This window comes from Elephas maximus, chromosome 7 (genome assembly GCF_024166365.1).
Source record: "Elephas maximus indicus isolate mEleMax1 chromosome 7, mEleMax1 primary haplotype, whole genome shotgun sequence".
NCBI classification, from domain to species: Eukaryota; Metazoa; Chordata; class Mammalia; order Proboscidea; family Elephantidae; genus Elephas; species Elephas maximus.
This window is the reverse complement of record NC_064825.1, coordinates 12,308,258-12,335,259: the sequence shown is the minus strand read 5'-3', so window position 1 is coordinate 12,335,259 and position 27,002 is coordinate 12,308,258. Positions and strand designations below refer to the sequence as shown.

At 37.7% G+C, this 27,002-nt stretch overlaps 1 protein-coding gene and 1 long non-coding RNA gene across 11 annotated transcripts in view; one reads left to right on the top strand and one right to left on the bottom strand.

Annotated features, from left to right (window-relative positions):
* Nucleotides 1-27,002, bottom strand: part of ALKBH8 (alkB homolog 8, tRNA methyltransferase) — a 60,667-nt gene that overhangs the window by 21,006 nt on the left and 12,659 nt on the right. For all 5 annotated transcript variants that reach the window (XM_049889624.1, XM_049889622.1, XM_049889621.1 and 2 more), the window contains exons 6-8: nt 26,133-26,237; nt 24,956-25,026; nt 6,310-6,416 (exon numbers count right to left, since the gene is read on the bottom strand). In XM_049889624.1, coding sequence (XP_049745581.1) covers nt 6,310-6,416; nt 24,956-25,026; nt 26,133-26,237 — 283 coding nt within the window. The remainder of the gene's footprint in view (nt 1-6,309; nt 6,417-24,955; nt 25,027-26,132; nt 26,238-27,002) is intronic.
* LOC126078809 (uncharacterized) lies at nt 2,817-3,723 on the top strand. Of its 6 annotated transcripts, none has more exons than XR_007518162.1 (4): nt 2,824-2,874; nt 2,933-2,990; nt 3,049-3,106; nt 3,687-3,723. It is a non-coding gene; the product is annotated as an uncharacterized LOC126078809 (long non-coding RNA). The 6 variants fall into 6 exon arrangements; XR_007518163.1 differs by lacking the exon at nt 3,687-3,723 and adding an exon at nt 3,629-3,665; XR_007518164.1 differs by lacking the exon at nt 3,687-3,723 and adding an exon at nt 3,571-3,607.

Genomic DNA, 27,002 nt, shown 5'->3' with positions numbered 1-27,002 from the left:
GGCTTTTTAAAAATATTAAGGGAACACATCTAGATTCTATTGCAAATATTGTTTTGGATTCCTTCAATTACAGAGAGAGTAAAGAAAGTCTCTGCCTTTAGGGAAGTTATATTCCAGCATAAAACTATTAAAAGAACGTGTAACTAACAAGTAATTCAAGGTGAAAATAGAATAACAGTAAATATTTAATTAATACAAATCAAAGCTGGGGGAGGGGAGAAACAGTAAAAACAATTAAATGGTCAGTTTAAACCCAAGATCAGTAACTACATTAGATGTAAAAGGGCTAAACACTCTGAATAAAGAACAAAGACTGACAGACTGGATTGAAAAAAATAAATCCAACTATATGCTGATTACAAGAGATACACCTTAAAGATAAGGACAGAGAATGGTTGAAAATAAATAGGAAAAAAATATATATATATGAAAACACAATTATTTTGCATACACCAAGCAAAACCAAAAGTGGTACAGTTATATTAATCAAAGCAGTCCTTAAAACAAGAAGTATTACCAGAGATAAAATGGATATTTCATAGTAACAGCATCAGCCCAACAGAGATATACAAAAATCCTATATACACCTGAATAATAAAATAGCCCCAAAATACACTGAGCACAAAGTGAGAAAACGCTAAAAGAAGAAATAGACAAATACACAACTACTGATGGAATTTTTAATACATCTTTCTCAGTAACAAAAATCCAGCTGAGGATCAAGGACATCAACATCAGGAAACAAAAGAGGATGGAACAAAAGGGTATGTAATCAACTTTTTTTTTTTTTGGAACATTCTATTGTTGTTTAGCTGAAAGTTTACAGAGCAAGTTAGTTTCCCATTCAACAATTTATTTTAGTTTTGTGACATTGGTTGCAAACCCCTGAACATGTCAGCATTCTTCTTTCTTCCTCCCTAGGTCCCCCATGCCCATTCGCCCAGCCTTCTTACCCCTACTATCCTTCTGAACTTAGTTTTTGGGCAAATGCTATCCTTTGAGTCTTGTATCATATAGCTGGGGAACCCTGGTAGCGTAGTGGTTAAGCGCTACGACTGCTAACCAAAGTGTCAGCAGTTCAAATCCTCCAGGTGCTCCTTGGAAACTCTATGGGGCAGTTCTACTCTGTCCTATAGGGTCACTACGAGTCAGAATTGACTGGACGGCATTGGGTTTGGTTTTTTTGGTTATCATACAGCTGATTGTTCTGAAGGGTACATTCCTCACTAGTGTTAATGTTCATTTTAGAGGCCTGTCTATTGTATGGCTATTATGTGATTTCAGTTCCAAGTTTGAAGGGTATATAAGGGCCATAGTCTCAGGAGTTCCACCAGTCTCTATCAGACCAGTAAGTCTGACCTTATTATGAGTTTGAATTTTGTTCTACATGTCTCTCCCACTCTGTCCCTGACCTACTATTGTGGTCCCAGTCAGAGCAGTCACTAGGGGTAGCCGGGCACCATTTAGTTCTTCTGATCTCAAGCACATATAATCAACTCTTAAATTGGGTAATACAAATACAATAAGTAAAACAAAGATTGAAAAATAAAAAGGGAGCGGTACAAGCCATTGTGGATTGTAAGAAGGTTTAAAAGAGATCCTTAAAGTTAGATCAACTTTTTGAATGGGAAAAAAGGAATTATTTGGTAATCTTCCCTTTCAAAGTCTAGATTTGTTGTTTATTTGATAAAACTTTTCCATCACCCAAGGAAATTCCCTTGTGTACCCTTCCAGTCAATCTTTCCCACCTTGAAACAATCACTGTTCTGATTTCTATCAGTATTGTTTCACCTGTTCTTGAATTTCATATACAGTGCATACTATTTTGTATCTGGCTTTGTCCATTTAACATAATGATTTTTAGATTATTCTTGTTGTATGTGTTAGTAGGTCATTCCCTTTTTATTGCTGATTAACACTGCATTGTACAAGCACATCACAATTTATTTACCCAAACTCTGCTGACGGACATTTTGGTGTTCCCAATTTGGGACTAATATAAATAAAGTTGCTGTGACCATTACTGTACATACCTTTTTTAGATACGTATTTTTATTACTCAAGTAAATACCTAGGAGTGAAAACGGTGGATCATAAGGTAAGAAACAGCCCGTTTTTCAAGACAGTTGTCCAGCTTTATACTCTCACTAGTAACACGTGAAAACGTCAGACTGCTCGGCATCCTCGGCAATTATCTGAGGTTTTAATTTCAGCCATTTTAGTGGGTGGCAAGTGGTATCAAATTGTGCTTTAACTTGCATTTCTCTGAGGATTAATGACGGTGTAGACCTTCCTGTGTGCTTATTAGTCATTTATAGATCCTTTTTGGGTAAAGGATCTGTTCATTCTTTTATTTAATCCTTTGCTAGATACACACATTATGGATATTTTTTCCCCACGTGTGGCTTGCCTCTTCATTTCTTAATGGTATCTTTAGATGAGCAGAAGTTTTCTTGAATTTTAATGCAGTCTAATTTGTTAGGTTTTTTTTTATCATGGTTAAGTGCTTTCTGTAATCTTTGTAAAAAAAATGTTTGCCTGCCCAAGGCTGCAAAAATATTCTCCTGTATTTTGTTCTAGGCATTCTATAGTATTGCTCTTACATTTAAATCTTCGATCTACACAAATTGATTTTGCGAACGGTAATGAAGTAGGGACCGGCGCTCATTTTGTCTTCCACGGGGATGGCCCGTGTTCCAGGTAATGAAGTAGGGACCGGCGCTCATTTTGTCTTCCACGGGGATGGCCCGTGTTCCAGGTAATGAAGTAGGGACCGGCGCTCACTTTGTCTTCCACGGGGATGGCCCGTGTTCCAGGTAATGAAGTAGGGACCGGCGCTCACTTTGTCTTCCACGGGGATGGCCCGTGTTCCAGGTAATGAAGTAGGGACCGACGCTCACTTTGTCTTCCACGGGGATGGCCCGTGTTCCAGGTAATGAAGTAGGGACCGGCGCTCACTTTGTCTTCCACGGGGATGGCCCGTGTTCCAGGTAATGAAGTAGGGACCGGCGCTCATTTTGTCTTCCACGGGGATGGCCCGTGTTCCAGGTAATGAAGTAGGGACCGGCGCTCACTTTGTCTTCCAGGGGGATGGCCCGTGTTCCAGGTAATGAAGTAGGGACCGGCGCTCATTTTGTCTTCCACGGGGATGGCCCGTGTTCCAGGTAATGAAGTAGGGACCGGCGCTCATTTTGTCTTCCACGGGGATGGCCCGTGTTCCAGGTAATGAAGTAGGGACCGGCGCTCATTTTGTCTTCCACGGGGATGGCCCGTGTTCCAGGTAATGAAGTAGGGACCGGCGCTCACTTTGTCTTCCACGGGGATGGCCCGTGTTCCAGGTAATGAAGTAGGGACCGGCGCTCATTTTGTCTTCCACAGGGATGGCCCGTGTTCCAGGTAATGAAGTAGGGACCGGCGCTCACTTTGTCTTCCACGGGGATGGCCCGTGTTCCAGGTAATGAAGTAGGGACCGACGCTCACTTTGTCTTCCACGGGGATGGCCCGTGTTCCAGGTAATGAAGTAGGGACCGACGCTCATTTTGTCTTCCAGGGGGATGGCCCGTGTTCCAGGTAATGAAGTAGGGACCGGCGCTCACTTTGTCTTCCACGGGGATGGCCCGTGTTCCAGGTAATGAAGTAGGGACCGGCGCTCACTTTGTCTTCCACGGGGATGGCCCGTGTTCCAGGTAATGAAGTAGGGACCGGCGCTCACTTTGTCTTCCACGGGGATGGCCCGTGTTCCAGGTAATGAAGTAGGGACCGACGCTCATTTTGTCTTCCAGGGGGATGGCCCGTGTTCCAGGTAATGAAGTAGGGACCGACGCTCACTTTGTCTTCCACGGGGATGGCCCGTGTTCCAGCCCCACATGCTGAAGAATTTCTTTTCTGCATTCAGTTGCGTTGGTATCTTTGTCAAAAATCAACTGACCTTCTATGTGTGCATGTATTTATGGACTCTATTCTGTTCCACTGATCTTTTTGTCTGCCTGTACACTAATACTACAATCTTTTGATTACTGTAGCTTTATAGTAAGTCTTAAAAATCAGGTAGAATAAATTCCCCAACATTATTCTTTCATATATCGGTTAAAATATTACCTAGATTAAAATTGTTTTTAAATATGCTGATTACCTATAACCCAACCTTCCACAGAAAACTATTAATATTTTTTTCTTTTTATTGTGCTTTAAGTGAAAGTTTACAAGTCAGTCCCTCACACAAAAATTTATATACACCTTGCTATATACTCCTAATTGGTCTCCCCCAAATGAGATGGCATATTCCCTCCCCCCTCCCTCCACTCTCTCTGTGTCCATTCAGCCAGCTTCTGACCTCATCTGCCCTCTCATCTCCCCTCCAAACAAGAAATGCCAACACAGTCTCATGTGTCTACTTGATCCAAGAAGCTCATTCTTCACCAGTATCATTTTCTATCCCATTGTCCAGTCCAATCCCTGTCTGAAGAGTTGGCTTAAGGAATCGTTCCTGTCCTGGACCAACAGAAGGTCTGGGGACCATGACCACCAGGGTCCTTTTAGTCTCAGTCAGGCCATCAAGTCTGGTCTTTTTATGAGAATTTGGGGTCTGCATCCCACTGCTCTCCTGCTCCCTCAAGGGTTCTCTGTTGTATTCCCTGCCAGGGCAGTCATCAGTTGTAGCCGGGCACCATCTAGTTCTTCTGGTCTCAGGCTGATGTAGTTTCTGATTTATGTGGCCCTTTCTGTCTCTTAGACTCATAATTACCTTGCGTCTTTGGTGTTCTTCATTCTCCTTTGCTCCAGGTGGGTTGAGACCAATTGATGCATCTTAGATGGTTGCTTGCTAGCTTTTAAGACCCCAGACACCACTCTCCAAAGTGGGATGCAGAATGAGAAAACTACTATTAATATTTAAAGGAAACCCTGGTGGCGTTAACAGTAAAATATGTTTTGAACAAGAGAATAATGTGATGAAAATGATGGCTACATAGAGTCTATTGCACATTCTTCACTGTTGCTGTTTTTACAATCCTTTAAAAATCTAAAAACCATTATATTTGGTGCAGATTTTTTTTTTTTAATATTTTATTGTGCTTTCATGAAAGTTTACACGGCAAATTGGGTTCCCATTTAACAACTTTTATACAAGTTGTTCCATGACATTGGTTACAATTTTCATAACGTGTCAGCATTCTCATTATTTCCATTCTGTTTGTTTCCATTGATCTAGCTTTCCTTCCCCACCTTGCCTTCTCATTTTGCGTTTGACTAAATTTGGTATCATACAGTTGATTGTTTAAGGGAGCGCATTACTAACGGGTAATATTGTTTATTTTATAAGCCAATCTATTATTTGGCTGAAAGGTGATCTCCAGGAGTAGCTTCAGTTTCAAGTTCAAAAAGTATCTTACGACGATAGTCTCACGGATTCCTCTAGTCTCTATTGGTCTCTATCTGGCCTTTTTTACGTATTTTAATTTTGTTCTACATTTTTCTCCCATTTTATCTGGTACCTTCTATTGTACCCCTGGTCGGAACAGCTGGTAGTGGTAGCTAGTTCTTCCGGTCTCAGGTTAGAAGAGGCTGTGGTTCGTGTGGGCTATTAGTCTTGTGGACTAGTTTCTTCGAGTCTTTAGTTTCCTTCATTCTCTTTTGCTCCAAATGAGTAGAGACAAATGGTTGCATCTTAGATGGCTGCTCACAAGCTTTTAAGACCCCAGATGCTAGTCACCAAACTAGGATATAGAATATTATCTTTATAAACTACGTTCTGCCAATTGACTGAGTTATTCCACAAGACTCTGGTCCCAAGCCTGAGGGCAACTATTTTGGTGGACATATGCTTTGTTATTGGTGGTGTTGTTATTGTTTCTCTTGGGTATAAAAACCATTTTTAGCTCAAGGGTTGAGCAAAATCAGGGTGAAGGCTGAATTTTGCCCACTGGCCATAGTTTGTCAACCCCTGACGTAGAGAACGTCCTTATTCTTAGGAAATACACAGAGTTATGATGTCTGCAAATAACTCTCAAATAATCCAGCAAAAATAATAGTAATGATGATATATGAGACAGAAGTAAAACACATGTGGTAAAATGTTCATAACTGGTGAATCTAAGTGAAAGGCAAATAGAGTTCACTGTACTAGGCTTATAAGTAAATCTGAATTTTTTTCAAAATAAAAGGTTAATATTAACAAAAGGTTATATATGCCCCTAGAAGGTTTGGACCCAGAAGCCTCTGTATGCACAGACGGGGTATAGTTCAAGTAGTTTACACAGAGAATGACAACTCTCCCAAAGCAAAAGTTATCAAGGTCATCTCAATACATACCCATGTGTCCAAAGGTATCTAGATTCTCCTGTCATCACGAGCAAACTCCGACGAGGCAGCATGACTGGTACTGTGACACCATCTGAGTGCTTAAAATCCATGACAATCTTGAAGCAAAGACAAAACCATAAAGATCAATCCAAAATTTTATATACTTCGGGATAAGAATGATTAGTTGATTCCTAGACATATTTCTAGGTTAACAGAGATTAAAAAATAACCATGGTTGTAGCAGAGTGATTCTCAGATGTTAGTGGACATAACAATCAACTGAATGATTAAATACTTTGCCCACAAAGATTCTGATTCCATAGGTCTGGGGAGAGGCCCAGGGATCTCCACTTCTAATAATCACGCCAGGGTAATGCAGATGATCTAAGGATCAAACTATGAAAAACATTAGGGTACGGGTCAAACACAGGGACTATGGAGCTGAAACACTCATATCCTGAAATGGCTCTTCTACTTACTAGCCATATGATCAATGAGAAGCCATTTAACCTTAGTTTTCTCTACCCTTACAGAGTAGTTACATAAATTAAATATATGATGGATATAAATCACAGTACCTGGCACAGAGTAAATTTTAAAAATTAGTAGCTGTTATTATTATTATTCATAGTATATTAACAATTAACAATCCAAGGAGAAATAACTATTAGATGTAGATCCTCAAATAATCCATTTTGCCTTTAAAGTTAAGCAAGAGACTGGATATTAGACGCTAACTTACAAGAGATTTTTTTTTTTTTTATAAGAGATAACCAAAGAGAACAGAAATGTTTTCAGCAATTCTTCCTAAGATATGTTCAAATATTATTATAAATACCAACCTATAAAAATACAACACTCAAGAAATGTTTTGGTCCTCAGGAACCCATCGAACATCAAAAACTGTAGTCTAAAAACAGCAATAACTGACAAATGTGAATTTAAAAGGCACGCCACAAGGCTGAAAAATATTTTTTAAGTGAACAAATCAGCCTATTTGAAAAGTAATTATGATCATCAGGTATCAGAATTTAGCATATCTTTCTACATACAAGAGCTAAAGGGAAAACTATCGCCAGGGCCATCTATCCATTAATGGTCACTCACAAAGGTTATAATAACTCCACTTTAAAGAAATTTGATCAGCATAAGCCTACAGATAAATGTTTAAAAGTACATACAAATGTGCCAACAGGATTTGCCAAAATGCAATGCCAGGCACTTGGCAGGTATTCAGTAAACACTTGGTGACTGACCAATTACAACCTGCTCTAATGCTTTAAGGATAAATAAGAGAATTAGTAGCCTGATATGTGGAATTTAGACCTTAAACCAGGGACCAACAGTATTTTATGAATTTCAAGTCTAAAAAACAGAAGAAAGAAGGCAGTAAGCTATCTATGACAATACTTCTCTGAAGACTAGAAAACAGAAAAAGGGGGAGGGAGGAGCAAGACCAAAATCAAAAGAGGGTACAAGGAAAGCCAGTGCAAGGGAGGGGGCACACATGAGCAAGCATGCAAGTGTATGCAAAGGAAGAACAGTACTCAGTTTTGGTCAGCCTCAAAGCTTCTGATCTTACCACCATATACTTAAAGTGATTTAGCATATAAGAGCATTTCTACCTACAAAGAACTCTACAAATGTTAGACCTCACTTCTGTGTAAGTAGAAGAGCATCAAGATAATCACTCAGAAGACCTTATTGTAATTCCTAGTCTTGCCTCTACTCTGGATATAAGCCAAATTGGTTAACCTCTTTAGTCTAGGTTCCTAATCTGACTTTCCTAAAGTATAGCAGCAAAATTGTTGTTGTTGTTAGGTGCCATCAGGTCACTTCCAACTCATAGTGACCCTACGCACAACAGAACGAAACACTGCCCAGTCCTGCACCATCCTCACAATCCTTGTTATGCTTAAGTCCAATGTTGCAGCCGCTGTGTCAATCCACCTCACTGAGAGTCTTCCTCTTTTTCGCTGACCATCTACTTTACTAAGCGTGAAATCCTTCTCCAGGGTCTGATCCCTCCTGACAACATGTACAAAGTATGTGACACATAGTCTCGCCATCCTTGTTTCTAAGGAGCATTCTGGTTGTACTTCTTCCAAGACAGATTTGTTTGTTCTTTTGGCAGTCCATGGTATATCTATTATTCTTCGCCAACACAATTCAAAGGCACCAATTCTTCTTCAATCTTTATTCATCATTCAGCTTTCACACGCATAGGAGGCCACTGAAAACGCCATGGCTTGAGTCAGGCGCACCTTAGTCTTCAAGGTGACATCTTTGCTTTTTAACACTATAAAGGGGTCTTTTGCAGCAGACTTGCCCAGTGCAATGCGTCTTTTGATTTCTTGACTGCTGCTTCCATGGCTGTTGATTGTGAATCCAAGTAAAATGAAATCCTTGACAACTTCAATATCTTCTCCATTTATCATGATGTTGCTTATTAGTACAGCTGTGAGGATTTGTTTTCTTTATGTTGAGGTGTAATCCATTCTTAAGGCTGTGGTCTTTGATCTTCATCAGTAAGTGCTTCAAGTCCTCTTCACTTTCAGCAAGCGAGGTTGTGTCATCTGCATATCTCAAGTTGTTAATCAGTCTTCCTCCAATCCTGATGCCCCATTCTTCATATAGTCCAGCTTCTGTGATTATTCACTCAGCATACAGGTTAAATAGGTATGGAGAAAGGATACAACCCTGACGCATACCTTTCCTGACTTTAAAACACACAGTATTCCCTTGTTCCATTCAAATGACTGCCTCTTGATCTATGCACAGGTTCCGCATGCACAATTAAGCGTTCTGGAATTCCCACTCTTCACAATGTTATCCATAATTTGTTATGATCCACACAGTCGAATGCCTTTGCATAGTCAATAAAACACAGGTAAACACCTTTCTGGTATTCTGTGCTTTCAACCAGGATCCATCTGACTTCAGCAGTGATATTCCTAGTTCCACGTCCTCTTCTGAATCTGGTTTGAATTTCTGGCAGTTCCATTGATATACTGCTGCAGCTGCTTTTGAATGATTTTTGGCAAAATTTTGCTTGCATGTGATATTAATGATAGTGTTTGATAATTTCCTCATTCAGTGGGATCACCTTTCTTGGGAATAGGCATAAATATAAATCTCTTCCAGTCAGTTGGCCAGATAGCTAGCTGTCTTTCAAATTTACTGGCATGGATGAGTGAGTACTTTTACTGCTGTATCTGTTTGTTGAAACTTCTCAGTCGGGATTCCATCAATTCCTGAAGACTTGTTTTTTGCCAATGCCTTCAGTGCAATTTGGACCTCTTCTTTTAGTACCGCTGGTTCCTGCTCATGTGGTACCTCCTGAAATGGCTGAATGTTGACCAATTCTGTTTGGTATAGTGACTGTGCATTCCTTCCATCTTCTTTTGATGCTTCCTGAGTTGTTTAATATTTTCCCCACATAATTCTCCAATATTGCAACTCAAGGCTTGAATTTTTTCTTCAGTTCTTTCAGCTTGAGAAATGCTGAGGGTGTTCTTCCCTTTTGGTTTTCCAACTCCAGGTCTTTGCACATGTCATAATAATACTTTACTTTGTCTTCTTGAGCCGCCCTTTGAAATCTTCTGTTCAACTCTTTTACATCATCATTTCTTCCTTTCGTTTTATGTACCTGACGTTCAAGAGAAAGTTTCAGAGTCTCTTTTGATAACCATTTTGGTCTTTTCTTTCTTTCCTGGCTTTTTAATAACCTCTTGCTTTCTTCATGTATGATGTCCTTGATGTCATTCCACAACTCGTCTGGTCTTCAGTCGTTAGCGTTCAAAGCGTCGAATCTATTCTTGAGACGGCCTCTAAATTCACATGGGATAAGCGTAACGATTAGGAGCACTGGATCTGGAGCCAGACAGCTTGAGTTCATACCCAAGGTTTGCCACTTCCTTGCTGTATAAGCCTAGGAAGGCAATAAATTTCTCTTGTCTCAGTTTCTACATCTGTAAAATGTGGATAATCATAGTACCTAGCTTAGAGATAAACTCAGCACAATACCTGGCACAAAGTAATTATTCAATAACTGTTAGCTACTATTATTATCAATAACACTGGATCAAATTAGATAATATACATGAAAATCCTTTGCAAACAATAAAGAATTATACAGATCTAAACTATTTTTTGGTCAGTGGTTTGAATCCACCAGCTGCTTCACAGGAGAAAGATGTGGCAGTCTGTAGTAAAGATTTATAGCCTTGGAATCCCTATGGGGCAGTCCTACTCTGTTCTACAGTGTCGCTATGAGTCGGAATCAACTTGATAGCAATGGGTTTTTTTTTTTTTTTTAAGCTTTTTTCCCTTTCTTACCTACTCGTCCAAGATAAGTATAGAAAATAAAGTAAGATGATAGAATCTACTTTTCTAGCAATTATCTGTTCCAAATACAATTCCAGAAAAAGGGATGAACTGATGAACAAATAGAGGGATAGACAGATATTTGATAAGACAAATATAAACAGTGCTTTAAGGAATAACTTAATACATAAACCTATGTCAGAATTTCTATCTACTTAAAATAAGAGTTATCAGGCCAAGGGTATATGTCCACATATCAGAAAAATAATAAACATACTTTTTTTTTTTATTTATTAAGGGCAATCAATTGTTGCTTAAAAGAAATTCCAGATGAAAACTGTCATGATGGGAAAATATTCTAGGAGTATAGATTCCAATTCATTCATTAAACACGGTGTCAGGCATCAAAGGATGCAGTGGTGAATAAGAGAGACAGAGACTCCCTACCCACCTAGAATTACAGTTTCTGACCAATAGTTAACATATCATACGAATATACAATATATATATTGTACAATATATACTATACAGTATTTGCGAAATTCAAACACATTTCCTCATAGCAACAGAGATAAATGATGTTAAAATAGGGAAATCTCAGTTTAAACAAATGATTAAAAACACAGTTGCTGTCGAGCCTATTCCGACTCACGGTGACCCCGTGTACAACAGAACAAAACACTGCCTGGTCTTGTACCATTCTCGCAATCTTTGCTATGTTTGAGCCCACTGTTCCAGCCACTGTGTCGATCTATCTCATCGAGGCCCTTCCTCTTTTTCACTGACCCTCTACTTTACTAAGCATGATGTCCTTCTCCAGGGATTGGTCCCTCCAGATAACATGTGCAAAGTATGTGAGATGAAGTCTCGCCATTCTTGCTTCTAAGGAGCATTCTGGCTGCACTTCTTCCAAGACAGATTTGTTCATTCTTCTGGCAGTCTATAATACATTCGATATTCTTCACCAACACCATAATTCAAAGGCATCAATTCTTCGGTCTTCCAAATTCAGGATAATAACTTAAATTTAAAATTTACTAAGAATGGCATTAAATAGCAAATCAAAACCACCTTGACAGGCTGAGAGGGAAGCCACAGAAAGCTTCATATTTTCAAAGCTTCATATTTTAGCATCTTTAATGGTACTTTTTTCCTGCTTTTTGAATAAAGAGCATCCATTTTCATTTTGCAGTGGGTCTGGAAATTTTTTAAGCCAGGCCTGGATGTTTTGCATTTTTTTTTTTTTTATGTATTCAATCTATTGTTTTGTGAGGTTTTTTTTTTTTCTATAAAGATTTCTTCGATTGTTCATTCAACTGCTCTTCCCCATCCTGATCAGATAAATATCCACTCCTATTTCTTCCAGGCCTTTTTCTTATTTCATCCTTTACATTTACGTCTTCATACCTCTAAAACTTATTTTGATATACGGTGTGAGAAGTATAGTTTTCTGGAGTTGGTTTTTTTTTTTTTAAAGGAAATAATTTTTATTTATAAAATTGAATGTATAGTTTCTATAAAACTTAATTTTGTTCATGAAACATTCCATTATCAAAATAAAGTTTTATAAGTATCCTCCCATTTAAACTATATCTAAATAATGCAAACTTTAAAAGTCAAAAAAGTTTTTTGTTTTTTAATTTTTTTTAAGGCTTTACAATCAATAATACTCCCCTCCAACTGATGAATCACTCTGCCTGTGACAACACTGCTCCACAGGAGCTTTTTCCAATTATTCTTTTTCGTTTTACCTATTTTCTTTATTTTCTGAGATGATAGAGTCAATAAAGAACAAGTTCCTAGCAAGTTCATAGGGTATTACTGAAGATACTGTTTAGTTCAAAACAAACAAATATAAAACCCCCTAGACATTCTGATCTTATACAACCTTTTACACAAAATACAACAGAATGACTCCAGAAGCAGTCATCACTCTATCAACAAGTAAGATGAGATTCACAACAGAGAAGTACAGAAATGAGTAAACTTACCTCTGTTTAGACTAAACAGGAAAACGAACAATATACTGCTACTGGGAACATTTCTGAGAAGACAAAAAATTAGTTCTATCTGTAACGGCTAGAAATGGCTGAGATAGTTAACCCTTTGAGAGACACCCTGAAGAGTATCTAGACAAGAGACTAGATCATGTGAAGAAGTATGATGTGTGATTCATAGAGAATGATGGAAGCTGAGAGGACAGAAGTTACTATATTTAACTGAAGAAAATATTTTCATAGCTGAGAATGTGGCAGAATAGAGAGAAATCTACCTTTCCCCTCAACTTGCCAAATACAAATCTCCTAAGAGCTCGGCTGCTAACCAAAAGGTCAGCAGTTCAAATCCACCAGGCACTCCTTGGAAACCCTATGGGGCAGCTGTACTCTGTCCTACAGGGTCACTATGAGTCGGAATCAACTCAATGGCAACAGGTTTGGTTTGGTATAGTGGCACAGTGGTCAACAGCTATGGTGAGCTACGGCTGTTAATCAAAAGGCTGGCAGCTCGAATCCACCAGGCACTCCTTGGAAACCCTATGGGGCAGCTCTACTCTGTCCTATAGGATCGCTATGAGTCGGAATTGACTCAACGGCTACGAGTTTGGTTTTCACTTGACCTAAATGGATTAAGAGTTTGCCTTTTATTTTAAATAGCAAATAAGGGATTCTGCTACCCCAACATGGGCGTGTCTACCACGTCTGGGCAAGTGAGGAAAAAGAGAAGGAAAAGGAGAGACAGACTCACCGTTGGCAAGGTTACAAGACTGAAGCTACAAACTACTTACAAGGAAATACAGCTATGCCAAAAATGTCTACTTATATACGTTCCCTGGATTTACAAATACAGGCTCCTGCCACATTGTGAGGAAATTAATCCCTAAGAGAGAGGGGAGGAACTTTGAGCATTTATAGTAAAACAAAATCATTTTCTGACTCTCCACAAAAGATGATACTCCCAAAAGTACACCTCGCAAAGCTGAAAAACAGCTGGAAAAAGAGCTCGCTGGTATGCTAATTTTTTCAGGACAAAGGAATTAACAGTAAATTTGCCTAGGACACCTTAGAGACTAATGGCTGATGCCAGCGACCTTTAGATCTCCTATTAATGATGTACAACCAGCTTAGTTTCTATCCTTTAAGACAAGTTAAAATCAAGGCCTACAACAAAACACCTTCCAACTGGCAAGATAATGCTTTTTAAAAAGAGACAGAAGACTTGAATCCATTTGCCAAATTTCTTGAAAACTTTGAAACTTGGAATCTCAAAATTACCAAGTCTTGTGAAACCCAAAGGAAAGGAGACAATGGCAGCAACACACCTTGAAATCAACACGCAGGACCTCTCATTTTAAAACAACTAAAAGAAAACAAGCTCTGCTCCCTTGCCCTGCAGTCAAAAGCAATTTTACCAAGTACCAGCCTCCATATTCTAGTCCTCAGAGGAAAAAATCTCACGTTAGAATATAAAGATGGGATGGAGCATGATGGCATATAAACATAAGCCCTAAAGTAGCGTAAGTAACAGCTAAATACCACTGCAGCCCAAAGGCACTTGTTTCTCGCTTTTGAGAGAAGATGTGGGAGGTAGAGGATTGCTTAATGCTTCTGGTTTCAAAATTTTCCCAGCTGATCAGGTACCATGTACACATTTACAATGCACATCTCTTGTCTGCAGTGCATTTGTGAGGCAGGCAAAATTAGATCGAGAGAAAAGAAAACTAACACAAAAATCCTGATATCGTACAAGTCAGCAAATTCCACCTTTCAAACACCGTCTGCCTTCCAAACTAGGTCTCAGCTACTGAATTAAAAGACTCTGCCATCTCTCTTCCTCTTCACTCCCAAATGCAGATAGTTTTGAACTGTTTTGTCTGGTTAAGCTCAAGTGTAACGTAAAACCAAAAGTGAAGACATCTCTTAGTTTAATGGTCTAAACATATTACCAAATGGCAGAGAAAGAACTCTGGATGAGAAAAAGATGCCAAACCGGAAACACTTTAGCCACCACTGAATACTCAGCTGCCTGAGTGACAATACGCTCGCGTACGTGTTTTACACCGAGATGGCTTGCTATCAGCTCTCATTTATGACAGTGTGACCATGTGTTTAAAGGAGCTGAGAAGTAAAATCCACCACCACCCAAAAATGGGCTCTCAAAAGGAAAGCCAGTCACAAACCACTACATATTTTATGTACATAATAAGGCTACAGAGGTAAGGAGACATTTTAGCTTAAAACATTAATTTTTTTGGATTTTCTTGTTAGATTCTGTCTTGTGCATTACACGCAAATATTTTTGAATGAAGGAATGAATAAATTCAACATAAACAATTTGAAAAAAAAAAAAGGGCAGTGTATCTTATATTTTTGGACAGAAGACTTCCTAAATTCCATTTGTTTATTTTCTGACCTCTCCTCCTTAAGTCAAATACATCAAAAGGTTCATATACACAGATAACCAAACTACAACTACAGTAACAAGAACAATAATAGCTGTTACCTATTCCTGACGCACTGGATTGCTCCCCGTAAGGAAAAGGTCACTTAATAACAGCACCCACCACAGTTCCTAGCATACAATTGGTGGCTGCTGGTAGTGGTGATCACGGTAGTGCCATCGTTGGTAGTGGTAGGAGTAGAAGCAACAGCAGCTGCTGTTACTATTATTAAATTCTTATCAACTCCCTATGGCAATTAAAAAATCAAGTATTTAAATGCCAAATTCAGTTTACGACAGAAAGCACAGAAATGAAGTGCTTTCTCCATGGTCAGTTAAAAGCTACTGACAGAGATAATGGTGAAGGTTGCACAACACTGTGAATATAATTAATGCCACTGAGTTGTACACTTAAAAATTTGTTAAAATGGCAAATTTGATGTTATGTATATTTTACAATAATAATTGTTTTGAAGGACGTTACTGATAGGGATAAGCTAAAACCCAAATCTCCTGACTTGTCCATTGGTGAATCCGAGCCCAGATCAAATGCCTAAGGATCTGGAAACAAGACACGAATGGTTCACCTCTTCACTTTCTAGCCCTGCATTGGAATATTTGACTGAATGGTGATTAGAATCTCCACTGGGTGCCTATATTACTTCGTTTCTATTTATTCTTTGTTTGAAAGAATAAATCTGAAATTCAACTGCCTTTGAGACTGATACTGTGCAGATTTAGCCTTTCAGCATTCTCCAACTCAATGGTTCAAAATCCTAGCTGTATCTCACAATCACCTGTGAGCTTTCCGTAAATACAGAAATCAGAATAAGGCACCGTGTCTTTTCTGGAAGAAGATAATGAGTTTTGATTTGGGCAAGTAAAAATGTCTTTAATCTAAAATCTAAGGAAAAATATCAAAGCTAGAAATATTTTTGCACCCTCCACATTGCCGAGGACAATGCTGGTCACATAAGTAAAAGTTCTTTTAACAGGCCTCCATTTAATCACCCAATATTCTCCATTTCTTCTTTAAAGCGTACTTATGCCTTGAATATTGATAATAGGAAACTAATATGTTCATGTACTTCTATTATCAACTTAACAGGTCAATTGTGTATGTTTCCAAACCTCTTTGTGCCAGTTACATTTGTTATTTTAATTATTTAAATATTACATAAACCAATGAAAACTGAGTAAGAAAAAAGAGGTATTTTTTCTATATAAACTAAGCTGAATGTTGCGGACTGACTCAAAAAAGTGAACAAATAAATAAATTATTGTTTTAACAGATACGCTAATTCAACAATAAAATACTGAAAATAAAAACATCGAAACATAAAAATCCACATGCAGATTGTTCTATGAGTATCTTAAAGCTTTTGCTTCACTTTAGAGAAAATTAAACTGTAAAGATAAGGCAGACTAGATGCTCACAGAAAGAAAGGCCTCGGCCCTACATCAGAATACCGGTAAGTGAATTTATATGTAGTACAAAATAAAGTGTTTGTCGTACGTATGTATTTTTTATTATTATTCCCCAATTTAAGTGGCTTTCTCAATTAACAGCTAAACACTAGTTCCAATTACATCACTATGCAAGCTTCTACTATCGTTTCCTGGACTCCATTGATTTTCTAAATTTTATTCTAGTTCTACAATGTAGCCAGAGTGATATACTACTACTGTCTCACTACAAAGTAAACGCAAACAATTCTAACTGAAAAGATAGCCGAATCAGCACTCTGAAGGCTGTTAAACTACGAATACAGCAAAATATTCCATTTTATGGTGTCACACTGTAAAACAGACTTTGTTAGCAGGTTGCTGACTGAAATAAGTCTATCGCTGCCATTACCTTTATTGTAGTGGCATGAATAAAGGGGATCTTACTCCAGGTAAAGGTGAGAAGGAGTATGCTTTAAGAATGTTGGCAGTGAGTCTCATTTGTCCAATCTACACAAAAGGGAATTTTAGCTTCCAAGAGATCCTGAAAGATGAGAAAATTAGATGAAAATAGGAGAATCTTTAGAACATAATTTAGTAGGGAAAGTGATTAAAACATTTATTCCCTTCTCTCAGGCCCACACACCACCAAGTCTACTTGTCTACCTTTGTCTACCTAAGAATTTTTTAATGTTAGTGACACATTGAACAAGGAGAAAAATAAAGATTTGGTCCAATGTAAAGCTGACTGTACTATGATGCAATTAAGTTATCCTATGTGAGAATTTTGCTCTCTTTCCGCATCTATATCAATAAACATAGCCAGCTATACAGAAGTTACCACAGCTATAGGTGCAAAGTGCATGTGTGCATGCACGTGTATATACACACGCGCACACACGCACACACGCACAAAGAAATACACACCCACTACGATGGTAGATCATTATCCTTTTAATGCTAAAGGCATTACTGAGATAGATGGAAAATATCACAAATAAGTTATAAAAGAATGAAAGAAGGGAGAAAGGAGCTACATAGCACAAACAATCCGTTAGACTTAACCTCCAAAAACATAAATATTCCAAGGAATCTCAGATCTGGAGTTTGGAATTAAAATAAAAATGGAGAGAAGAGATTTCTGGCTTCTGAGGCCACAAAAATTGCCTATATAATGCAAATTTTTTACTTTTTTTTTTGGTGTGGTAAAATTTATATAACCAAACATTTGCCATTTCAACAATTTTTAGGTGTACAACGCAGTGACATTAATTACTTTCACCATATATACAAAATTTTAAAGGCTAAATTTGAGGTTGGAGACGAAGTTAGTATGGCCGGGGTCCAGACAGCATTTGCTATTTTAAGTTCTATTTAAAAAAAAAAAAAAAAAGTCTTTTCTTCCCCAGTTTGTGCTGAAGATCAGAACAGAATAAAGTATTCGTCCATTAAAACAATAAACTCGTAAAAGAGAAATGCACTGTGGAGTCGTTCCTGATAGACAGAAAAGTGATGAGAATTGCTCCAGGATCAGAACAGCTCTGGGGCAAACTACCCAGAGGCCAGGCTGAAAAAACCTAGGGAAGCCACAATACCATTCAGTTGACAGTAGAGAAATTGGGTATCTCAAGACATTTCACAAGAAATTTTTATTCTTTCCTACTACTACGAGAGGTCAAGTTGGACTCAATACCTTTTTACTGAAAGCATAAACCTGGAGAAAGAGAAAGAAATGTAACAAGACATGTAGGGAGTCCCTGGGTGGCACAACATGTGAAACACTTGATGACTAGCTGAAAGGTTGGCAGTTCAAACTCACCCACAGACACTTTGGAAGACAGGCCTGATAATCTGTTTCCAACAGGTCACAGCTTTGAAAACCCTATGCAGCAGTTCTCCTCTGTACACATAGGGTTGCCATGAGTCGGAACTGACTTGAGGGCAACAAACAACAACAAGCCCCCTAGTAAGCACTCAGTAGATGGGGTCTTCACACCCAAGTGTTCTATTATCCCTGCCCATTCAGTTTAAAAGTCATCTCATAATAAAAAATATTTCTGATGAACTGACTTATAAAATTAGCAGTCAACCAAATATTTCTCTGTTTAATACCAGCAATTATCTCTGCTCACTGTGATAACCTCTTTGGTCAGTCTTTCTGTGACTGCTGGATGCGATAAAAACTTTAGCCAATACAGTGCAAATATGAACAAACTGAAATTATAAATCTTACAAAAGGCAGAAGACTTCATAAAGTTGATGCAAGGGATTCCAGAGAGTCCTTAATTTACAGGCAAAGCCATTTAGCACTTGAGTCAGGACTTTTACAACTGAAGAAAAAAAATATGCACAATAGGTGCTTTAAAATGAAATAATCTGAATCAGAGGATTAGGATAGACTCTTAGAAAAACAGATAAAGGTTTCAATAATTTTTTAGAAAAAACCATTCTCTTTATAATCAAGCTATGAAGGTCAAATGTTAAAGAAATTTTTATCATGTTATATTGTTTTCAGAAAAAAAAAAGACAAATGTGACTCATTATTTTAAAAATTATTGCATAGCTCTAATATAATCTAAATGTTGTTAAATAAAAAACTGTTTTTATAACTATTTTCATAATTGTTAGTTTCATTTTTCTGGATAAGTTCTAATCAAAAGTACTTTTTCTTATTTACAAAAAATTTGGTTCTGGTTTTAAGTAGACGGATGGTAAGTCGTCATTTTTATTCTCATCTGACAAAATCCTATGGTATTTGCTGAACTGATAACTTGTCCAGCAATATTATTAGTTCATTATGACAAGAAGGTTTATGCCAAGGGCATCTCCCAAAGCATGTCTAGCCAGCAAAGGTAGGCTGCGATTTACAGCAGGACAAGCCTGTCATTGAGGGAGTAAATAAGAGCAAAAGCCTGACTGACCTTACAGGGTGTGTATTATTCTTATATGTCCTGATGCATCCTACCTGGAATGGATTGAATAGTGTCCCCCAAAAATATGTGTCAACTTGGTTAGGCCATGTGTGGTTGTCCTGCATTTTGTGATTTTCCTATATATTATAAATCACAATCTCTGCCTGTGGTTAAAGAGGATTAGGGTGGGATGTAACACCCTTGCTCAGGCCACATCCCTGGTCCAATGTAAAGGGATTTTCCCTGGGGTGTGGCCTGCACCACCTTTTATCTCTCAAGAGATAAAAGGAAAGGGAAGCAAGCAGAGAGTTGGGGACCTCAGACCACCAAAGAGAAGCAGCAGGAGCAGAGCTCATCCTTTATACCCAGGATTCCTGTGCAGACAAGCTCCTAGTCCAGGAGAAGACTGACAAGAAAGACCTTCCTCCAGAGCCGACAGAGAGAGAAAGCCTTCCCTGGAACTGATGCCCTGAGTTTGGACTTGTAGCCTACTAGACTGTGAGAAAATAAATTTCTCTTTGTTAAAGCCATCCATTTGTGGTATTTCTGTTCTAGCAGCACTAGACGACTAAGACACCACCCCTGGTAGAATATTTCCCTGAACTAGTCCTTAGGTAGGGAAGCAGATGAGCAGCCACAGATGTGACAAGAAAAAACTAACAACCCCTTATCAACCTAGTACACTCGATGCCAAGACAATGCTTTCACCTTTTTTTCTGCTCATTTAAGCCTCACAAATAATCATTTGCAGGAGAAATTATCATCCTGAATTACATGTGATGAAGCTAGAGTTGAGAGAGCTTCAATGATTTGCCCAAAATTTCGATAATACATAGTGACAGAACAGTAACCAGAGCCCAGATGCTCTGAACTAGTATGCTTTCATTGCCTCATACATTTGCAACCATCAGACCTACAGGGACGTAAGGAAAAACAAACTATCACCCAATGTTACTTACCCAGCATAACTCAGTTGCTAACCTCTTCCTCCTCTTTACTGTTAAAAGCCTATTCAACTGTGTTTCCTCCTTTCTTATTTGCTGGCAGAGCCGTCATTTTGTTCAAGTGTCAACTCCATGTTCATGTAACTCAGGGGTAAATGCCGATTAGTGTATACGTCAGGTGTCAACAATCTTTCTGTCAAGGGCTAGATAATAAATATTTTAGGCTTTGCTGGCAGTATGGTATCTATTGCAACTACTCAACTCTGCTGTTGCAATATAAAAGCAGCCATAGGCAATTCACAAACAAAAATGTGTGGCTATGTTCCAATAAAACTTTATATAAAAAAAACAGGTGAAGGGCTGGACTTGGCCCATAGGGCGTAGTTTGCTCAACCAGTGATTGATTTAGGAGCGAGTAAGAGATTGCATTCTGGCCAAGAAAAAGTTAAGGAAGGTCATCAGGGACTCTGGCAAAGTTGCCCTTTAAAAGAAAACTAATGAACACTGTCACATGAACAATAAACTGAAATACCTGTCTTATTATCATGAAGGGAGCTAGGCTGGGAACTGAGGAAAACTAGGGTTGCGGGTGGGAGTATGGAAAGAACATGGTTCCTTAATGAAATCATTGAACTGAGTCAACAAATTAAAACTTTCAGGACTGGCCTTCTTTGAAACTATAAGACATTAACTTGTTTTTGTTATGTAATCACATTAAATTGGGTTTTCTGACATTATTTGTGGCTACAAGTCCCCTAATATATACATATCATATAACACATGTATCTACCACATTTTTGGAGGTATGAAAGCATTATAGAAGATCACAATCTAGTTATAGAGGTAAAACTAACATACTTGAAAAAAATAAATGCATACTTGTGTAAAAGTACACTAAGAGTCTTAAGAAAAATATGCTCAGGTAATCAAAAAGATAAGGTATTCAAGTAAGATTTATATAAAAGTTAAGATGATCTTACAGGAACACCTTCAGTTGGAGCATTTAAGAGTTAGGAAAGATCTTAGAAATTCCCTGGGAAAGGGAAGAAAGTAAAGAGTCAAATGTAACTTCAGGATTTTAGTCCAAGAGGAGCAAACAAAACAATCACTACAAAAAATAATAAAATAGAATAAAAAAGAAACAATGATGCCACTGACAAATTATTACAATGAAATAGAACCTAGTGTAGACACTACAGTAAATTTTTTTAAACAGTTGACAATGTCAAGATGATAAAATAAAGAAAAAGGGACAAAAATATGGTGCAAAGATTCTAGGTCTAGGGAAAAAAAGTAGGAGAGAATTCAATAATTACACAGCACCAAAAACTAACAACACAGGGTACAACGCTGGGTAAATGAAAGAAGAAAAGATGACTGTCATCCTTCTGGTGACCACTGGAAATCTTACTCTAGGCCACGGGATTGTGAGCTTCCCATTGTTACAGAAATAACGGCTTCACGTAAGACGCACAAGAAGCATACCTTCTTAAACCTTTATATGCATGGATTGCTCTGAGTTTGAAAAACATTTTCATATCCATAGCACATTTTATTCCCATGACAATTCTTTGGCCAGGCAAGAGATATTATTAACCCCATTTTATAGATGAAACAAACACCCCAAATATAGCACCTGTTTTAAACTGAATAATAAACTGCTTGATAAACTGAAATCTTTAGTAAGCTAAGTATTTTTTCAAAATTACAAAGATTCACTTACCCTCAAAGTCTAGAAAATCTAATGTCCTTTTCATAATTTATAACACGCATGTTTTCCAATTATTATAAAGAGGGATCTTAATAAATTATGGGTAACATTGCGAAGAATGGGAATTCCAGAACATTTAATTCTGCTCATGAGGAACCTGTACTTAGACCAAGAAGCAGTTGTTCAAACAGAACGAGGGGACAGTACGTAGTTTAAAGTCATGTAAGGTGTGTGCTAGGGTTGTATCCTTTCACTATACTTATTCAATTTGTATGCTGAGTAAATAATCCGAGAAGCTGGACTGTATGAAGAACGGGGCATCAGGATTGGAGGAAGACTCATTAACAACTTGCGATATGCAGATGACACAACCTTGCTTGCTGAAAGTGAAGAGGACCTGAAGCACTTACTGATGAAGATCAAAGACCACAGCCTTAAGAATGGATTACACCTCAACATAAAGAAAACAAAAATCCTCACAACTGGACCAATTAGCAACATTATGATAAATGGAGAAAAGCCTGAAGTTGTAGAGGATTTCATTTTTCTCAGATCCACAATCAACACCCATGGAAGCAGCAGTCAAGAAATCAAAATCTGCTGCAAAGGACCTCCTTAGAGTGTTAAAAAGCAAAGATGTCGCTTTAAGGACTAAGGTGTGCCTGACACAGGCCAAGGTGTTATCAATTGTCTCACATGCATGTGAAAGCTGGACAACGAATAGGGAAGACCAAAGAAGAACTGATGCCTCTGAATTATGATGTTGGTGAAGAATATTGAATATACCATGGACTGCCAGAAGAACTAACAAGTCTGTTCATTGGAAAATATTCAGCCAGAATGCTCCCTAGAAGTAAGGATGGCAAGACTTCGCCTCACATACTTTGGACATGTTATCAGGAGGGACCGTCCCTGGAGAAGGACATCACGGTTGGTAGAGGGTCTGTGAAAAAGAGGAAGACCATCAATGAGATGGATTGACAAAGTGGCAGCAACAATGGGCTCAAGCATAACAATGATTGTGAGGATGGCGCAGGACTGGGCAGTGTTATACTCTGCTGTACATAGGGTTGCTATGAATTGGAACTGACTTGACGGCACCTAACAACAACATAAACAGTGTTTTAACCAACAAATCCATCTTTCAAACGGGCAGCTGAGAAATTATATGCCTCCAGAGACACCAAATGGAAATAACAATTTTAACAAATTTTCAGTTCAACTAAAGGGCAAGTTTTCCCTTCTTTACAACTTTTAATTAAAAACTGCATAATAATCTTGTTAAGGTGTTGGGGGAACACTTAGTCCCCATTCCTCTTATTTCCATAGAGGGGAAGGAATTTCCCTAGCCATGAAAAGTATAGGAAGAACACTACTAGCTTTTCTCCACCCTTTCATTTACAACTTTCCAGGAGTGAAAAAATGCTTTATCTGATTGGTCAGTCTGGACCCAAGCTTGTATGGCTCAGCCCTTTCTTCTTTTTCATAACCAGTTGGTTTATAGGATCTAACACACGCTCCTTAATGTCCTAATGTTACATGGGCAGGCTCTGCTTCTCTAGAGCAGGTCTCCAGTTGTCCAGCTGTGCCTATGATAAGGTCGGTTATGTCTCTCTAATTCAGAAGTAAAGTATTAACAAGTCCACTTGGCTACAGATCTAAAGCCATATTCTTCTTTCAGTTTTATCTGTAGTAAAAGTGATATTCTAATCTCTATCTTTTGTCTCATTTCTCAACTGACTATAAATTTGGGAGGAAAAGACGAGGATGTTCTTTATTGGTTCTCTGAAGTTCCAAACCAATGCAGACATAAATCGGACAGAGAATTTTCTTTTCCCTCTCCCTTATCAACATAGCTGAAAACACCTATTAAGAACCCAAAAGCGAAGCTGACAAGGTTGGTTCTGCTCTATCAAAGGCACCTCTGTATCGACATGATCCCAGGGGCCAGCAAAGCTCTAAGAAGCCAAAGTGCTGAAGATCTAATAATGAGAACTATACAAACACTGGGAAAAAAACTAGTTAATAGTATTTACCTCCAGGAACAAGATTAGATTTCAAAGCAAACTCTAGTTAGATTAGATGACCTCATATTTTAAGGATTTTTTTTAGGCTTAAAATTGATTTTCGTCTAAAATTCTGTCTGCAGTTTGCATGGATCACCTGAAATCATACTTTTTATATCATCTTTAGCAGCTCAAGCATAGTTCAGCTACAAAAACAAACCCATCAATAAACCTGAGCCTCTTATTCATCAACTGTAAAAATGAGGATGTTACTTTCTACTACACAGAGTTTCTGAAGGAACTGAATCAGGTAATATATGCAAAAAAGTTTATCAAAATTCCTGACATATTTTAGTTTTCTTACCCTTTTTGGGAAACCCTGGTGGCGTAGTGGTTGAGTTCTATGGCTGCTAACCAAAGGGTCGGAGGTTCAAATCTACCAGGCACTCCTTGGAAACTCTATGGAGCAGTTTTGCTCTGTCCTATAGGGTCGCTATGAGTTGGAATCAACTCCAAGTCACTGGGTTTGGTTTTTGGTTTTTTTTTTTGGTACCCTTTTCTATGGCCGGCAGCTACTACCTTTTGCCACTAGATGGCAATGCTGCATCAATAAGGTCAAAAGTTGACAAGTTGCACCAAGGGAAGTCTGGATTTTATTTAACTGCTAAAAGTAAAATGTGTAAAAAATTACAAGTGTTTCACATTCTGGGAAAAATAAAAGTGATGATGGTGCCCTTATTTTTCATTCTAAATCACAATTCATTTTAATTAAGAGACGTGAAATCTTATGAAAAAGACATTTAACAGGGTAGAATTTTTTTTTTTAAGACATGCAAACATGTTGATAGTGAATAAAAATGTTTCAAGGTTTACCTCTGCCCCCAAACTGAGAGAAATGATCTCATCCTCAAAAGCAGAATGTGTGTCAATATGAGCAGGAATTCCTGAAATGGAAAACAGGATGCCCGGTCACTTCATTTTTCCTTTTAGTAGATTTAAGATGATTCTAAATAGAGCTTTACACTATTGTGGTGAAAATACTACTTGGTAATAAGGAAGGCACCATAATTTTAGTTAAAAGAAAACATTTATAGGGAGGACGTGACTAAAATGAACCTAAATATAAAAATAACTTCAAGTTAAAAGTGCCATTGGGACGTGATTTTAAAATCAAGTCTTGAGTCATTGCTTAATTAGGACACTTATCCAATCCCAGCCCAAGAGGAAGATGTGGAAGATAAATATAGAGGGAATTGTTTCCCCTTGAGCACTGGGTTTTCTCAAGTACTTGCAGAACCGCAATAGCCAGGTATAAAGACTATGCAGGTCAGCAATTAAGATATGGCTTCCTCTGGTAATCTATCAACCTATATTAATATACACCTCTTAATCAAGAAAAAGGAATTTTGTTACAAGGTAATGGTACAAAGCAAGACACAGTCCTTCTCTTTGGAGAGCTTACAGACCTACGGAGAGACAGATGAGTAAATAAGCAATTACAATATGCTGTGATAAATTCATACACAAAAAAATACTCCACAACTCCTGACATTAATAAAACCCTTAAAATCACTTGATTCCTGTAAGTATCAGATGAAGATGCTGATAACAAGTATATGGTATCAATAAACCTAAAGATTTTCATGAATATATCATCCTAGAATTGTCTTCCACTTTCTCGAATGCAGGAGAAAAAAGAGCAAGATCAACAAATTAGTCTCCTTCGTTATATCTGTAAATTCTTTTATGTCTTCCATCATGCATGTCTCCTATGTTTTTCAAACAACCATCTCCCTCCCTTTAAATAAAGCATTGAGAGAGGAACAAAAACAAAAAAAATCATAGTTATTTGTGTCACTCTGAGATGCAAATTCCTCCTCAAGGCTTTAAAGCATTGATTTGCAGCGATTAAAGTTAACAGAGGTAACAAACACAAGCAAATTAATCTAAGAAGTTAGTTTGAGCTAAAAAAACATCTTTGATCGTACAGTTACATCATCTACTTAATTATGAAATATGTGACTGGAATTTTAAAACAGGAAATACTCACCATGACCAGGTTCATACTGGTTTATGGTCAACTGATCAGGTTTATGTTTAATATAACCTTCCTTCAACCATTTCTCCAAAATGCTATCACAAATCTCAGGAAGACCTGAAGTCAGTAATCATAAAGGTGAAAAATTACAATATTTACTTTGCATGTTTTACCCAAGAATAAAAAATAATCATTGTGAAGTAGTCAGATCCATTGATATATCAACAAACTCACAAGCAAAACAAAGTCTTAAGAACCTTTTAAAGTTATTTCACTGATTTTAACAATAAAAATTCAAAAGAACTATTTAACCGACAACTTTGGTATTTTGTAGAATGGCAATAAAATTTATTATATACTAGAAATTAGCCTGACCATTTTCTTTTTTGTTATTTTACATGATCCCATTTATTAACAATTTAATTACTGTAAATTATTTTCCAAAAAAAAAAAAAACCTTTCAGAGTGGAGCTTACTTTTATTGGAGTCATAAATGCTATTTCACAAGGAAAGGAAAGCGTTAAGACCAAACAAAGGCATAAAAAATAAATATAACTCCAACAAAAAATTATACCAAAGGACTAATACTCAGAATACATACCTCTAATAAATCAATTAGACAATCCATTAGAAAAAACACTGCCAAAGGATACGAAAATGAATTCACAACAAAGGAAATGCAAATAATAAGGACACTACAAATTAAAAGTAAAATATCACATGTTGGTAGGAATGGAGCAGAGTGGGTACATACTTGGTTAGAACATGCTGGTACAGCTGTTTTAGGGGCAATTTGTCAGGATCTGTTAAAATTTTTAACTGAACATAACCTTTGACAAACAATTCAACTTCTTAGTAGATCCCCTTGAGAAACTCTTGCAT